Here is a 15,728-nt window from a genome sequence, read left to right as displayed (position 1 = left end):
TTTTATTCTTTTACCCCGTTGGGTAATAAAGCACAAAAAAAGAAACCTAAAGTGTGGACATTGAAGTTTCTTTTCTCAGCTCTCATCATATACCCTAGACGGCGAAGGAATAGAGGTAACATGCCGCCCAAAACAAACCAGCAGCTCCTTTGGGGGTAGTGCTACAAATACTATAAATTTGTATTACTCTATACCAGTGTTTCTCAACCTTTTTCCAGTCGGGGCACCCTTAAAAAGTATTTTCAGTCTTGAGGCACCCCAGTCCAAGGCTTGGTTCACATTATGGTGTGTCGCAGAACACGCGCAAAATCGCGCTCATTCCTGACACACAGAATAATGCTCTGCTCTTTAGAGGTACCATTAATTCTTAATGGTACACCCACACATTGGAAAATGTCGAGTGCTTTAGCTGCAGTGCAATTAAAAAAAAAAAGAAGAAGGTTGGGGACTTGTTTCCCTGCATTTTTGTGGGTACAGAAGCCCATCGAAATGAATGGTCTGCCCTACATGCAGCTGCACAGATGTGAACCAAGGGCTTGTTAACATGTCAAAGGGGCGGTAAAACCACATGGTTGAGACGTTTTTACCACCCCCAACTTCTCTACCTTTAGCTGCAGAGGCAGCAGCTGGGGTGTTCACATGCTGTGGCTGCAACTGGAGGTATACCGAGGGTGAATGGGGGTGCACTGCAACTACCCCGCAACTGTGTGCATTGCACGGTTGCGGTGTAGTGATGCTGCATTTACGGGCTTAAAACAGGTAGTAAAGAGGCAACATAATGCCTCTTTACGGCCTGTCAAATGCCTCTGAAAAGCGATCTGTGCATGGATTGCTTTTCAGAGAAGCAGCAGTCCTTGCTATCAAACAAGCCCTACAAAATCCATTGTCATGGTACAGGAATGGGGGGGGCAGGATTAAAAGTAACATACATACAGACTACAGACACAGGCTTACACATGCATACACATACATACCAGGGTTGCCAACTTTCAGTAAATTTACGAAGTTTGTAAAATCCGTACTTTTTTCATCTGTCCTTGAATGTCCATTGCGGACATGTAGGCTGCATGTCTGTAACGGACATTCATGGACAAATGCAAAAAGTATGGATTTTACAAACTTCGTAAATTTACTGAAAGTTGGCAAACCTGATACACACACGCATACTGACAGACAGTCACATGTGCACACATACACAGTCACATGTGCACACACACACGCACACACACATACAGACAGACAGTCACATGTGCACACACACACGCACACACACATACAGACAGACAGTCACATGTGCACACACACACATACACAGTCACATGTGCACACACGCACACACACATACAGACAGTCACATGTGCACACACACAGGCACACAGACAGTCACATGTGCACACACACACAGAGACAGTCACATGTGCACACACACACAGACAAATGTGTAAAGCCATTTTAAAAAAAAATAATGTAGCTTCTAGCTCAGTAGCTTTTCAGATTTCTCTTTAGCCGGGTACTGCACTCTAGGGGGAAGCAGAGAGCACAGCACACTCCTCTGCACTTCACTTTCATTTTTGAAGCCGACAGAGCTTCTCACAGTTCGGCAGGAGAGCTCATCTGACAGCCTTCTCTCCACTGACCCCCGCGGCACACCTGAAAACCTCTGACGGCACACCAGTGTGCCGCGGCACACTGGTTGAGAAAGGCTGCTCTATACTAGCGTTGCACAAATACCAGTATCGGTGCCGATACTAAGCATTTACACGAGTACTTGTACTCATGCAAATGCTCTGATTCTAAAACTGATACCTTCAGACTCAGGTTCACATATGTACAGGCCGGTTTGCAGTGCAATTTCAAAGTCCGGTCCGGTGCGATTTCGTTCAGTGGTTAAGGTGCGATTTAAATGCAGATTGTAGATGAGATTACAAATCGCACCTAAACTAGACTGAAATCACAAAGGACTATTTCTCAAATCACACTGTAGTTGGCCCACACATATGTGAATGGGCTGTAAAAAGTCACCGAAACACACAAGAAAACTGACGTGAAACTGATGTCTCTGCAAGTGAAATCTGTGCAGTTATCCCATCAGTTTTCATGCGTGTATGGTGTGAACGAGCCCTAAAAAAAACTGTTACTTGACACTTAAAATAGGCATCGGTAATTCATATCAGCGAGTACTTGAGAAAAAGTATCAGTACTTGTGCTCGGTCTTACAAAACCTGTATCCATGATCCCTACTATATACCTAACTAGTACCAAGGTCAATATTAGGGTAAGTGTGTTTGGGGGTAAAGGAGAGGTTTCCTGCTGCAAACTGAAGTGGGAGGGGAGGGTTAAGGGGGGGTGAAAGTACGATTTAAAGAATGGTTTTGGAATTTCTAATTTTGGCTCTAAACAATGCACTATTAGTATGTCATTTATTAAAAAAGTTTTCTTACTAGTCAGTCAATCGATAACTATCTGTGCAGGAATGGGGAAAATGTTCAACACATCTCCTCGTCAAAGAAGAAAAGAAGATTCAGACTGTTGTGTCCCACAATTGCAATATCAGTAAAGGTATGATCATTAAAACTGGTAAATCCCACATTCACCATACTCCATACTTTGTTCTCTGACAGCAATCCCTCTATTGTCTATGTTCTGGTACCTCTACCTTGTCCATACTATGTTCTCAGCTTTTCCTCCATAATCCACATTCTGGTACATCTCCATTGTCCATGTTATCTGGCAGCTCCTCTCCATTGTGCATATTCTGGTGGCTCTCCCTTGTACATACTATGTTCTCTGTCAGCTCTCCCTCCATTGTCCATATTCTGGTAGTTCTCCCTTGTCCATACTATGTTCCCTGCAGCTCTGGTAGCTCTCCCTTGTGCATACTATGTTATCTGTCAGCTCTCCCTCCATTGTCCATATTCTGGTAGTTCTCCCTTGTCCATACTATGTTCCCTGCAGCTCTGGTAGCTCTCCCTTGTACATACTATGTTCTCTGTCAGCTCTCCCTCCATTGTCCATATTCTGGTAGTTCTCCCTTGTCCATACTATGTTCCCTCCATTGTCTACATTCTAGTGGTTCTCACTTGTACATACTATGTTCTCTGTAAGCTCTCCTTCCGTTGTCCACATTCTGGTAGCTCTCCTTTGTGTATACTATGTTCTCTGCAGCCCTCCCTCCATTGTCCACATTCCGGTAGCTATCCTCTTGTCCACACTATCTTCTCTGTGTCAGCTCTCCCCCCATTGTCCACATTCTGGTAGCTCGCCCTTGTACATACTATGTTCTCCGTAAGCTCTCCTTCCATTGTCCACATTCTGGTAGCTCTCCTTTGTGTATACTATGTTCTCTGCAGCCCTCCCTCCATTGCCCACATTCCGGTAGCTATCCTCTTGTCCACACTATCTTCTCTGTGTCAGCTCTCCCCCCATTGTCCACATTCTGGTAGCTCGCCCTTGTACATACTATGTTCTCTGTCAGCTCTCCATCCATTGTCCACATTCTGTTAGCTCTCCCTTGTCCATACTATGAAGACGTATCAAAAAATGTATCTTTTACATAGATATTAGAGTTGAGCGGACACCTGGATGTTCGTGTTCGACGGGTTCGGCCGAACTTCGGAAAATAGTCCAGGTTTGGGACCCGAACTTGACCCCGAACCCGAACCCCATTGAAGTCAATGGCGACCCAAACTTTTGACTACTAAAATGTCTCTAAAAAACGAATGGAAAGGGCTAGAGGGCTGCAAATGGCAGCAAAATGTTGGTAAGAGCATGGCAAGTACTCTGCAAATAAATGTGGATAGGGAAATAACTTAAAATAATCTTGACCTAGGAGGACAAGGTCCATATGGAGTAGGAGGTTGAGGTGGCGGTGGATGTGGCGGTGTAGGTGAAAGCGGCGGTGGAGGAGGACGAGGTAGCCAACACAGCAGGTTTTTGTTTTTAATTGATTTATTTTTTAAATTAGGGTTTTTTGCCCTAAATGGGTGTTTTTTGAATAGAACAATAGAAGAACACTAGCTAAAGTGTTTATCTCACATGTACAGATATGGAGGAAAAACTGCAAACACTAGAGGAAACACTGCAAAAAAAATTTTTTTTTGCCCTAAATGGATGTTTTTTGAATAGCACAATAGAAGAAAAGTATCTAAAGGGTGTATCTCACAGTAACATATGCAGTGCTGGTGTAATTTGATTTCTGAAGCAGGACTGACTCCTATATATTTCTGTCCCTATAAGCAAAATCAGTAACCTTTCCCTAAAGTATCTAATGCAGAGTATCTCACAGGAACATATGCAGCGCTGGTGTAATATGATTTCTGAAGCAGGATTGACTCCTATATTATTGTCCCTATAAGCACAATCATGAACCTTTCCCTAAAGTATCTAATGCAGAGTATCTCACAGGGACATATGCAGCTCTGGTGTAATATGATTTATGAAGCAGGACTAACTCCTATATATGTCTGTCCCTATAAGCACAATCAGGAACCTTTCCCTAAAGTATCTAATGCAGAGTATCTCACAGGAACATATGCAGCGCTGGTGTAATATGATTTCAGAAGCAGCACTGACTCCTATATATTTCTGTCCCTATAAGCACAATCAGGAACCTTTCCCTAAAGCAGGGGTCTCAAACTCAAATTACCTGAGGGCCACAAGACAAGTTTTCATATGCCATGGGGGGCCGCATGCAAACTTTCAAACTTCAAAAACAACAGTACTGGTGTCAGCGAACACATTATTAACCCCCAGCACTGGTGTCAGCGAGCGCATTATTACCACCAGCACTGGTGTAAGTCAGGGTTTGACAAATTTGCTTGGAATCTAGGAGCCAGCAAAAAAAGTTAGGAGCCAGAAAACGCACCCCGTCCCGACGAGCTTGCGCGCAGAAGCGAACGCATATGTGAGCAGCGCCCACATATGTAAACGGTGTTCAAACCACACATGTGAGGTATCGCCGCAATTGGTAGAGCGAGAGCAATAATTCTAGCACTAGACCTCCTCTGTAACTTAAAACATGCAACCTGTAGATTTTTTTAAACGTCGCCCATGAAGATTTTAAAGGGTAAAAAAGTTTGTCGGCATTCCACGAGCGGACACAATTTTGAAGCGTGACCTGTTGGGTATGAATTTACTCGGTGTAACATTATCTTTCATAATATTAAAAAAAATGGGGATAACTTTACTGTTGTCTTATTTTTTAATTAAAAAAAGTGTAATTTTTTCCCAAAAAAGTGCGCTTGTAAGACCGCTGCGCAAATACGGCGTAACAGAAAGTATTGCAACGATCGCCATTTTATTCTCTAGGGTGTTAGGATAAAAAATATATGTAATGTTTGGGGGTTCTAATTAGAGGGAAGAAGATGGCAGTGAAAATAGTGTAAAATGACATTAGAATTGCTGTTTAACTTGTAATGCCAACGGCCACCACCAGATGGCGCCAGCTCACATCTGGTGGTAATAACTTGTAATACCAACGGCTCACCACCAGATGGCGCCAGCTCACAAAAAAATAAAAAATGTTTTCCTCTTTGCTCCCCCCACTTCTGCCCTGCCTGCGGGCCATTTATAACTGGTCCGCGGGCCGGTACTTTGAGACCACTGCCCTAAAGTATCTAATGCAGAGTATCTCACAGGAACATATGCAGTGCTGGTGTAATTTGATTTCTGAAGCAGGACAGTCTGACTCCTATATATTTCTCTCCCTACAAGCAGCAGCAGCCTTTCCCTACCCTAACTAAAGCAGAGTGACGTGCTGTGCTATGTGCCTCTAGCTTATATAGAGGTTGGGTCACATGCTGCACTGGCCAATCACAGCCATGCCATTAGTAGGCATGGCTGTGATGGCTTCTAGGTCACACAAATAAAACAAATGGTGATTGGCTGCCCTGCAGCGCGCCATTACATTGCCGAACACCGAACCCGAAGCCGAACTTACAGCAAATTGTTCAGGTTCGGGCTCGGGTACCAAAAACCCAAATGTCCGGTACGAACCCGAACTTTACAGTTTGGGTTCGCTCAACCCTAATAGATATACCAATTGCACCTATAGGATTTGCTAGGTTCCTCGATACAGAATATGATTATATATGACACCAGTAGAAGTTCTGTATGGTGACAATCGATCAGGGGCTGTTGCAGCCCAAAATGAGGAATTACTGCTCAACTAGTTTCACACTAAAACACACTTCCTCGGGCGCTGAGCTTCTTCTGGTTCTCCGCTCCACCTGTTGCTGTCGGGAAGGAGCTGTGGATGAATGATGGCGGACGGTGCCCAGCTCTACCGGGTATTTATAGGTAATGTGTGCGGGGATAGAGGGCGGGGAAGGCGGGGACTGGGGGCTAAGGACTGCCGGGGGTCACCTGTGTCGGGGTGGGAGGGGACGCCCCACTGCTCTTCATTGTCTGCCCTCCAGCTCCAAACACGCTGACAGCAGATGGGGCATACAGTGAGGCTGCAGATTTCTTCCCAGGAATCCCCTTCTCCTGTATGGCGGAAAGCCCTGATTGGTGTCACAGCAGCCCCAGCCACTCACTCCTCCCTTCAGCCCCCACCTCTTCCTTCCACAGCATGGAGGGTGTCTGCTTTCATATACACACCCCCTGGTCAGTTTTTCTTTTATTGAAATACAACAACTGACATGTATGTACATAAAAAAAAAAAATAGGTACCGGATTCTTAAATATAATGTAACATATCAAATGCAAGTAACAATAAGGAGTTGGGACCTTCAGTTTTAAAAGTAGCCAAGCATCACACTGCCCTCCTACACCACACACAACATTGTAGAATGCACACCTGCTTCTGTGAATGGTCTCCTAAAGTGGTATTAATGGAATTAAAAAGGCCCCCACTGCAAGCCTACACCATAATGTTCTAGTATGCACCAGGAACTAGCACATTACAGTAGATTTATTTAGCCAAAACTCTCAGTCTGAGGGCGTGCTGTCATGGCTGCCAGGGCTTCCACCTTCACCTGGTCTTCCTTCAGGGTCTACGCACTCAGGCAGTTTGAATGAAGCACATGTGCACAGGGCCAGCGCTAGGTCAGTGTGTGTGTGTGTGACAGACAGTCTCACTGTCTGTCTCATCCACCTTGGCTACGTGGCAGTGGCGGTGAAGTGTAGAGGAGGAGGGAGGGGAGTGCTGCAGCCACACTGGCAGTGTGTGTGATAGGTTCTCTCTCATGTCACGCTGCTCGGCCGCCCCTCCTCTCTTCTCGTCCATCCCCATTTGCTTGTGACATCATCTGGGATGGACGAGAAGACAGGAGAGGCCCCCGGGGTAGCGTGACATGAGAGAGAACTTATCACAGATGCTTCCTGCATACTGGCTACCAGGTAAACGCTGTGCCCCAATGTGCCCCAATATGCCCCGATGTGTGCCAATATGCCCTGATGTGCACCAAGTGCCCCGTGCCCTGATGTGCCATGTGTCCTGATGTCCCGTGCCCTGATGTCCTGTGCCCCAGTCTGCTGTGCCTCAATGTCGTGTGCCCTGATGTGCTGTGCCCTTTACCCTGATGTGGCCTGGTGTGCTGTACCCTGATGTACTATGCCCTGATGTTCACTGTGCCCTCATGTGCTCTGATGTGCTGTGCCCTGTGCCCTGATGTGCACTGTACCCTGATGTGTTGTGCCCTGTGCGCGCGCGCGCCGGGGGGGGGGGCAGTGCGGCAAGAAGCACCTTCGCCTGAGTTGGCAACAATCCTTGCACCGGCCCTGCATATGATGAAATGAGAACACTGACTTTTTTAGGCACAATTATACATCTTTATTAGTTTTATCTTTGCAAAACTTGTTCCCAGAATTAATAGGATGTGGCATAGTGTATCTTATGTGGTGACACAGTTTTTCTTTAAATATCCTTGTCCATGCTATGTTCCCTGTCAGCTCCTCTCCATTGTCCACATTCTGGTAGCTATCCCTTGTCCATACTATATTCTCTTTCAGCTCTCCCTCCATTTGTCCACATTCTGGTTGTTCTTTCTTGTCCATACTATGTTCTCAGTCAGCTCCTCTCCATTGTTCAAATTCTGGTAGCTCTCCCTTGTCCATACTCTGTTCTCTGGCAGTTCACCATCCAATGTCTTAGCCAATTTTTCTGACAGTTCTCCCCCTACTGTTCAAACGTTGTATTCCACCAGCTTTATTCACCATCTATTCTACACCATTCTATATTGTGCCATGTGCTGTGGCCATACTTCCTCCACTGCATGCAATAGTCTCTCTTGCAGGCATCACCCCACAGATGATCTGTGCACCTATTTATACTGCTTTATACCCTGATTTCTATCTGCTGCTCTGAGCCTTCTAATATCTTACATATTTAAACTTTTGTGTTTTCTAGTGTAGCGCTACCCCCAAAGGAGCCGCTGATTAGATTTGACTCACCCCTATTTAACTGGCTCGAACCCTCCCTTGACACATCGGATGTCTAGTGAGTGTATTGGGACCTCTGCTTGGCTGGGGTCACAATAGCAGGCATATAATGTATAATGACAGTATTACCTGCTTTGATGGGTGGTTCCTCCAGATGAGAAAATACACTTCACACAGTTAATATATTTAAACCAAAGAGAATGAGTTTACTTTAAGTAGACTAGAGAGAGCAAACATGGGTTTAAATTACAAGTCAACAACTGTTATGCAATGACACACAATGACTCTGCAAGGGCCCTTGCGAGGGTCAGTAAATAATGATAAGGAAAAGATCTAAGCTAAGGAATGGTACCATTCAGTTAAACTAATATAGGCAGTCTATGTTCGCGGGCTCCCCCTAGCGGGCAGTCCTGCAGAACAGCTATCGAAAGATCCTCTCGAGAACAAAACCACGTTGCGGCCGTTGGTGCACTTTAGATTTGTAATCCACAAGTGGTAAGCGATAGAATAAAGTTAGTCAAACAAGGTATTCCTGAATAACAGCGTTGGTGAACTGATCGCTTGTCAGCGTCAGCCACTTCTGCGTAATGACTATTAAACTGGTGGGCCTCTAAGTTTCAGCTAGATGCCAAACACGTGTCTCCGGCTTGTAGGGTGGCACTAAGTTATCTGTCTAAAGGGAGAGTTGGAAGTTGAGCAGGTGCTCTCTCACCAGGACAGGCCCGACCCGCCTGTATTCTTCTCAAAGACGTGTTGGTAGATCACTGTTCCACAGCACGAGGGTTTCCGGTACCAGGCTCTCCACTGTTTCAATCGTCAGCTGGACGGCTTCTCCGGTCTCCTAGAACATGAGCTGGATACTGTGGTCTTGCTTCCCTCCGGATAGTTGGTCTCCCGATGGATCCAGGCCCAGGCTTCAGGCCTAGCAGAACGACTGGGCTGTTCTCCACAGCTCTGCAAAGGAGAAGATGCAGGTCCCGAGAGAGCGAGATCAGCCCCTTCTTTCCCTTAAGTAACCTCCCCCATAAGTCTGTGCGGAGGTGTCACATGTTCCAGTAATGCAGGGCATAGTGGGAAGCGTAATCTGTTTCTCCGAAGAGTCAATGGAGTCCATAGGGAGAGGAGAAGATGCAGGTCCCGAGAGAGCGAGATCAGCCCCTTTTTTCCCTTAAGTAACCTCCCCCATAAGTCTGTGCGGAGGTGTCACATGTTCCAGTAATGCAGGGCATAGTGGGAAGCGTAATCTGTTTCTCCGAAGAGTCAATGGAGTCCATATCTCCCGCTACTTCTAATCCCACAATGCATAACTTCTTAAAGGTATCATACATATTTACAAGCGTGGATAAAGTTCCAGCGGGGATTCAGGCTTGTCATTAGTCTCTGACAGAATGACCCCGCTACACTAGTATCTCTGCACTTCTGTGCTCCCCATTCTCTATAATGTTATCCATTCTTTGGTATGCTGTCATGGTACATTGCACTGTCCCCTGCCTGCTATAGAGGACATGAAGTTCAGAGCTAAATATCTCCTATCATTTTATATGCAGTTCTCTATGTGCTAACTTGTAAGACCTGTCCCATAATAGTAAGTCCCACTACTTTGGCTAAGTCATACCCAGGGCTTTTTTGTCACCCATTGTCTCCACCTCAGAGCACCTTCCCTTGGTTCCACCCCCTACCCACCTCCCAATATCGCCCTTTTTTTTAGAATACAGAACCAAATGTACAAGTGTTAATGAAAACCAGAAAATCAGTAAAATAAATCCCCTGCAGCCAGCAACAATTGATCTCTCAGCAGCCAGCATAAGGAGACCTCTCCCTCAACAGTAGATCCTTCTAAGCAACAGTAGTTCCTCCCAGCAACAATAGACCTGCCACAAAAATAGATCCCCCAGCAACAATAGACCTTCCGCAACAACATATCCTCCTAGTGACAATCGATCCCTTAGCAGCCAGCATCAATAGACCCTTTAGCACTCCCCAATATCTCTTACCATTACATACATTCATTGCTGGGCTGCCAGGACTGTGTTCCCCGCGTTCCTGTTAAAAAAAGCTCTGGTCATACCACTAGTTGAAGGTGTGTCATGACTAGAGCAAACAGGGGGAAATGATGGCTCATACGTGACCCCCTCCACCCACTCCACTATCAGCTATCTTTCTGACACCTATCTTTTCACGCTTTAGTCCATGACAACTTTTTTTCTCTGCATCCTATCCCAGTGCTGTCTTTTATTTACCTTTCAGCAGCAATCAGTTATTATAGCCCTACCATTATTCTCCTTACTGCCCTCCTGCCATGCTTAGTCCCACTCTACCTACAGTATTTTTTCCTTCGAACATAAAGTCATAAAGTCATTGTAAAGTCTCATTTTGTTTTGTTTTTAGTTTGTTTTTTTTGTTTGCTTTTTACATAACAAACATGTTATACTTTGTTTTGCACAGAGAAGCCTGGATCCTCCTTTTCTCAGGTCCCTATTTGCTGCTCCTGGCCTCTCCCTCCTATAGAGTGCCCCAATAGCTAGCAGCTTCCTATGGGGGCACCCGAGCCAAGTTACAGCTCCGTGTGCCCATTTAGACACAGAGCCCCGACCCGGCCCCACCCCATCTGTCCTCTGATTGGCTAAATGACTACAGCTGTTTGAGGCAATGACGCTGCTGTATTGTCACAGCCAATCATGAGGGGAGTAATGGACAACTAAGACACTCCTGGACATCACTGGAGAGAGATGGGTCTCAGGTAAGTACTAGGGGGTGCTGAGAGGGGCTGATACACACAGAAGGTTTCTTTTTTTAAATACTTCTGCCTTTACAACAGCTTTAAGTCTTCTTGTTTTCTTTGTCCTCAATCAGCTACACTCTGTGACTAAGTAATACTTGTCCAACTAAAATATTGTTTGATTGGGCAGTAATGAATACTGATGTGTTATATGTGTCACCTAGAGGCCAAAAACGATTCAGTCTATAATAACTCACTCATGAGTGGCCACATATTTGCTAGTGGGTAAAAATAAATATGTTTCCCTGCTTAATTTGCCTAAATTATATAGCTTATGGCTACCAATCATTACTGTAGAGAATATTTTCAGTCCCAAACATATACAACTACAAACTAAATGTGATTTAATACATTTTAATACGTTCTTCAGTGTTATTGTTTTGAACTAGATAGACTTGTGTCTTTTTTAAACCAGACTAACTATGTTACTTTGTGACATTTATACAGACTGAGAAGCTTGTTCAGAACCAGTTGATTGCTTTCAGCTATATTTTAAATAATAGTTTTCCAGTAATCAAATTCTGGGAAGAATGGCAGGGGAGAAAGATAATACATTCTTGTCCTGTGTGTCACCATACTGTAGAATGGGTTTATGGAGTCCTGGGGAGCATAATAAACATTTTTGGACTGAATGTTGGTTTTTATGGGTTTAACTCCTTCAGCATTTATGAACATTACTGTAAAGGTGTGAAATGAATAGCAAAAATATGGGCTGAATTTTGTTGGGTAAGCTTGATATACTGTATAATAATAATCTGTAATTTTTATACAGCAGGCAGAACACTGTGCTACTTTTCATTTGATTTCAGGGTGGTCAGGCATATACAGTGCACTGTTGTGAATGGGCCCTAAAATGTCAAACAGGACTTATTGTAATTAAAGTAATATGTCATTTATTTTCCTCAGTGCCATTGGAAGCCCATGTGACTGCAGTTCATCACCAATGCCTTGGTTGTCCTCATTCACTAGACACAAACAATGAAGAAATACTGAACTTTGTACACTTTGCTATTGAAAAAATGAACACGCAGGGGAGTCATCTATACTACTTTGATTTGGACCAAATAGTGAATGCCACTCGCCAGGTCAGTACAATACAAAATTATTTATGTTAGAGCAGTGGTTCTCAACCTTCTAGTGCCGTGACCCCTTAATAAAATTTCCCAAGTTGTGGGGACCCCTAAGGCCCCGTACACACGACGGTTTTTCCCGGCAGAATTTAGCCAGAAACTCGATGGGAGACGTATTCTGCCGAGAAAACCGGTCATGTGTACACTTTTCATCGAGGAAACCGACGAGGATCTGGTCGGGCCAAAAAGAGAACATGTTCTCTATTTCCTCGTTAGTCAATGGGAAAAGTTGGCTCGCCGAGATCCTCGGAGGCTTCACAAGGAACTCGACGAGCAAAACGATGTGTTTTGCCCGTCGAGTTTCTTGGGCGTGTGTACGCCCAAGAAAAAAATTATTTTCGTAGTGTGGGTTGTCAGCACCCAAGGCAAGACAAGTAATTTGCACCCCTAACCCAGGACATTTAGAGCTCCCTGAGTCCCTTCCACTCGTACAATATTAAAAACCCCTTATGGTACAGTTTAGGATGTACCTCTCTCTCTCTTTGTTCTCCTTTCTTTCCCTTTTATCTCTCTCTATTCTAATTTCTTGTTTTTCCCCCAATCCCTCTCTCTAGTGTCTGCAGTCCCTCTGACCTCTAGTCTCTGCCCCCCACCCATGCCATGAACTGAATGGGAGGCTGTGAAGAGGCTGAGTGGGCGGCCGCGGGCTCCAGGAACAGCCCAGCTGGGCTTCCACAGGCTCCAGGGACAGCCGTACTGGGCAGCCCACGAAAGGGCTGGGAGAGTGGTACAGGCTTCAGGAACAGCCCAGGATTTGGTGACCCCTGGTAAATCTTCATTTGACCCCCATGGGGGTCCCGACCCCCAGGTTGAGAACCACTGTGTTAGAGGGAAATGTAATGTTACTCATTAGATCCACAGAGCAAAAAAGTTTCCTTAAAGATCAAATATAATCAAGGTAGTATCATTATACTGCATAGATTTTCAGTAATACAAGCACTGATTGAGGAACATTTTCTTCCTGCTAGTCTTGCCAATATTGGGAATGTGTCTGGATACCTGTGGGCACTGTTAGATGCATAAAGAAAACCTGACTAGCATGTCTCATTGTGTCAGGAAAAAGTAAATTGATTGGGTTAGGCTGGATTTCTTGGAAAACAGCTCTTGTTCTCAATAGACAAAGCTGGAGCAAGAGTGTCTTCTGAGTACATAGACAGTGTAAGCAGATGTTGGGCTGTGGTTTAAACACAGATCTGAAGGTGGAGTTGTGCCATTTCTTCAAGTTAGCAGGAGACCATTGGCAACTAACTTGGCTCCTATTATGGGCTCCAAGGCAGACATCCTGGCAAAGCTGGCATCTTACGATGGATGCCAAAAATCCTGTGAGATTTGTGCAGCCATCTTGCCCGCTGTGTGGGAGTAGGTTAGGAATACAGACCCACTGTATAAGGAGAGAGAAGGAGCAATGTAAGGGATAGGTATCAAATGAGAAGGGAGAGTAGTTTTTACTTTACAGGGTGTCTCTTCTGCCTGCTTCTTGGAGTGGTCTTCTTCTGGCAGCCAGATAACTTCAAGGAAGTGCTCTTCAGGCATTCTGTTGTAAACTAACATTACCCTTTCTGCTTCAAAAACTGTATACAGACAAAAGAGATCCATTGTGCGCAAGCCAGTCTCCAATGCAGGTAAACAAGATACACTAGTGCTAAGACAACCTCCGCTGTAGGCAAGGTTCAAGTAAAGAAAGCAAAAGTTAGCCCACGGCAGGATGCAATAAAACATTTGAAGGCTTTATTGGAACATAGGGTTAAAATCCAAAGAATGAAACGTATTTAGGCCTAGCAGCCTTAGTCATAGCTGTGACTAATGCTGGCCATATATGGATCAAAAATCGGCTGATTGAGCAGGGACCAGATACATTTTTGATCCATGTATGGGTAGGCTGGTTGTACAGAAGTCGATCTACCAATCGACTTCTGTACAACCACCCTGTTGGGTTTTCCCTACCACTCAGTCCTGCTAGCTATAGCTAGTAGCACTGGTCAGTGATTTCCGCTGTCAGAATACAATAACTCAATCGAGTGTGTAAATGGTAAAATTGTGTTATTTTTTTTCATTGCACTCAATGGTTAAAAAAAAAAAAGCATGTATGGATGTCTTAGATCTCTTGGCTGAAACACATAAGCAGGTCTGATTTTACAGATTTTAACCCTATTTTTCCATAAAGCCTTTATACTTTAATTAGGTCCTGCCATGTGTCGACTTTTTCTGGACTTTCAAGAAGTGTAAAACCTTCAGCATGTATGGTGTCATTGCTCTAAACTACCTAATTTCTGTGACAATTCAAATGCTACAATATAAATAAAATTTTAGCATCAATGTGTGTTGACACAGACATATGGTATAAATCTGCATATCTACTAGATAAAAAAAAGCTTGTATTTTTGGCCAGTTTTTTATCTGCACTCAGGAACACAAATTTATTTCCAGCTTACCGGTCTTTAGATGTTCTGGTTATATTAGTTTCCTTTTCTAAGGTTATATTTTCTTTATTTTCACCTGGTGACCCTGCCTGTAAAACACTTTGGGAAGAAATCATAAGGGATGTCGTTGACTTTCTTTAGCATTCTTTTGCACCTCTGCACCTAAATTGTTGTGTTTTTTGTGACAGATTCATGTATATGAATCTGGCTTAGGTGGTGGTACTGAGTTCAAAAACCATTATCCTGTGCTCACAATGGTTAAAGTGTTACTAAACCCAGAAATATGAAAACAGTTCATCTGCCCCCACCCACGGTGCCCACAGCTTATAAATCTTCTTTTCACATTAAAATATTGCCACTATATACCTTTTTGGCTGATTTGTATACCACGGTTAGTGATAAACTGCAGTTTCTCCAGTGCTGAGAGTTCAGGTAGGAGGAGATTCCCACATGTATGATACCAATATCATGTGACCTGGCTAGCTCTGAGAACAACCGAATGTTCTATCCAGCATAAAAGACACAACTGAGCATGTGCAGGTTGGCTACCCTGCCTGTTTTAGCTGGCCTTCCCCAGATAGACAATGCAGGAGGGAAGGATCAGTGCATACAGGATAAAACAGCCTTTTTACACAATGCAGAGGATTAACCTCTTAAGTTCCACAGTGAGTATAACAAGCATGCTACTGTTGTGGGTTTAGTAACACTAAGCAAGAGGTACACAGTGTAAAGATTTTTTCTCTGCGCCAATTGTCTTGCTGCCCTCCTAGGATATTGAGTATCCTTATAGACTGAAAGACAACAAAAGGGACGGGGGTTCTTAAAACCCTGAATGAGGTGTTTGTGGTTCAGGTACCACAGACCCCTAAAGTGTGTATTTTGGGTATTATAGATGATCTGCCACTTGAGGATAATTCGAAGAAAGCCATTGGTAGGGCCCTCTTTCAAGCCCGTAAACTTATCCTCAGTCATTGGAAGGATGTGGAACCCCCCAGGTTGGGTGAATGGATAGCTCAG

At 44.4% G+C, this 15,728-nt stretch overlaps 1 protein-coding gene across 1 annotated transcript in view; it reads left to right on the top strand.

Annotated features, from left to right (window-relative positions):
* The window catches only part of LOC120935667, a 116,878-nt gene that overhangs the window by 58,211 nt on the left and 42,939 nt on the right, over window positions 1–15,728 (top strand). Inside the window, exons 13-14 of the mRNA XM_040347720.1 lie at window positions 2,472–2,559; window positions 12,068–12,246. Of these exons, the coding sequence (XP_040203654.1) occupies window positions 2,472–2,559; window positions 12,068–12,246 (267 nt within the window). The remainder of the gene's footprint in view (window positions 1–2,471; window positions 2,560–12,067; window positions 12,247–15,728) is intronic.

The sequence above is a fragment of the Rana temporaria genome, chromosome 4, assembly GCF_905171775.1.
Source record: "Rana temporaria chromosome 4, aRanTem1.1, whole genome shotgun sequence".
NCBI lineage: Eukaryota > Metazoa > Chordata > Amphibia > Anura > Ranidae > Rana > Rana temporaria.
This window is presented reverse-complemented; position numbering and strand designations above follow the sequence as displayed.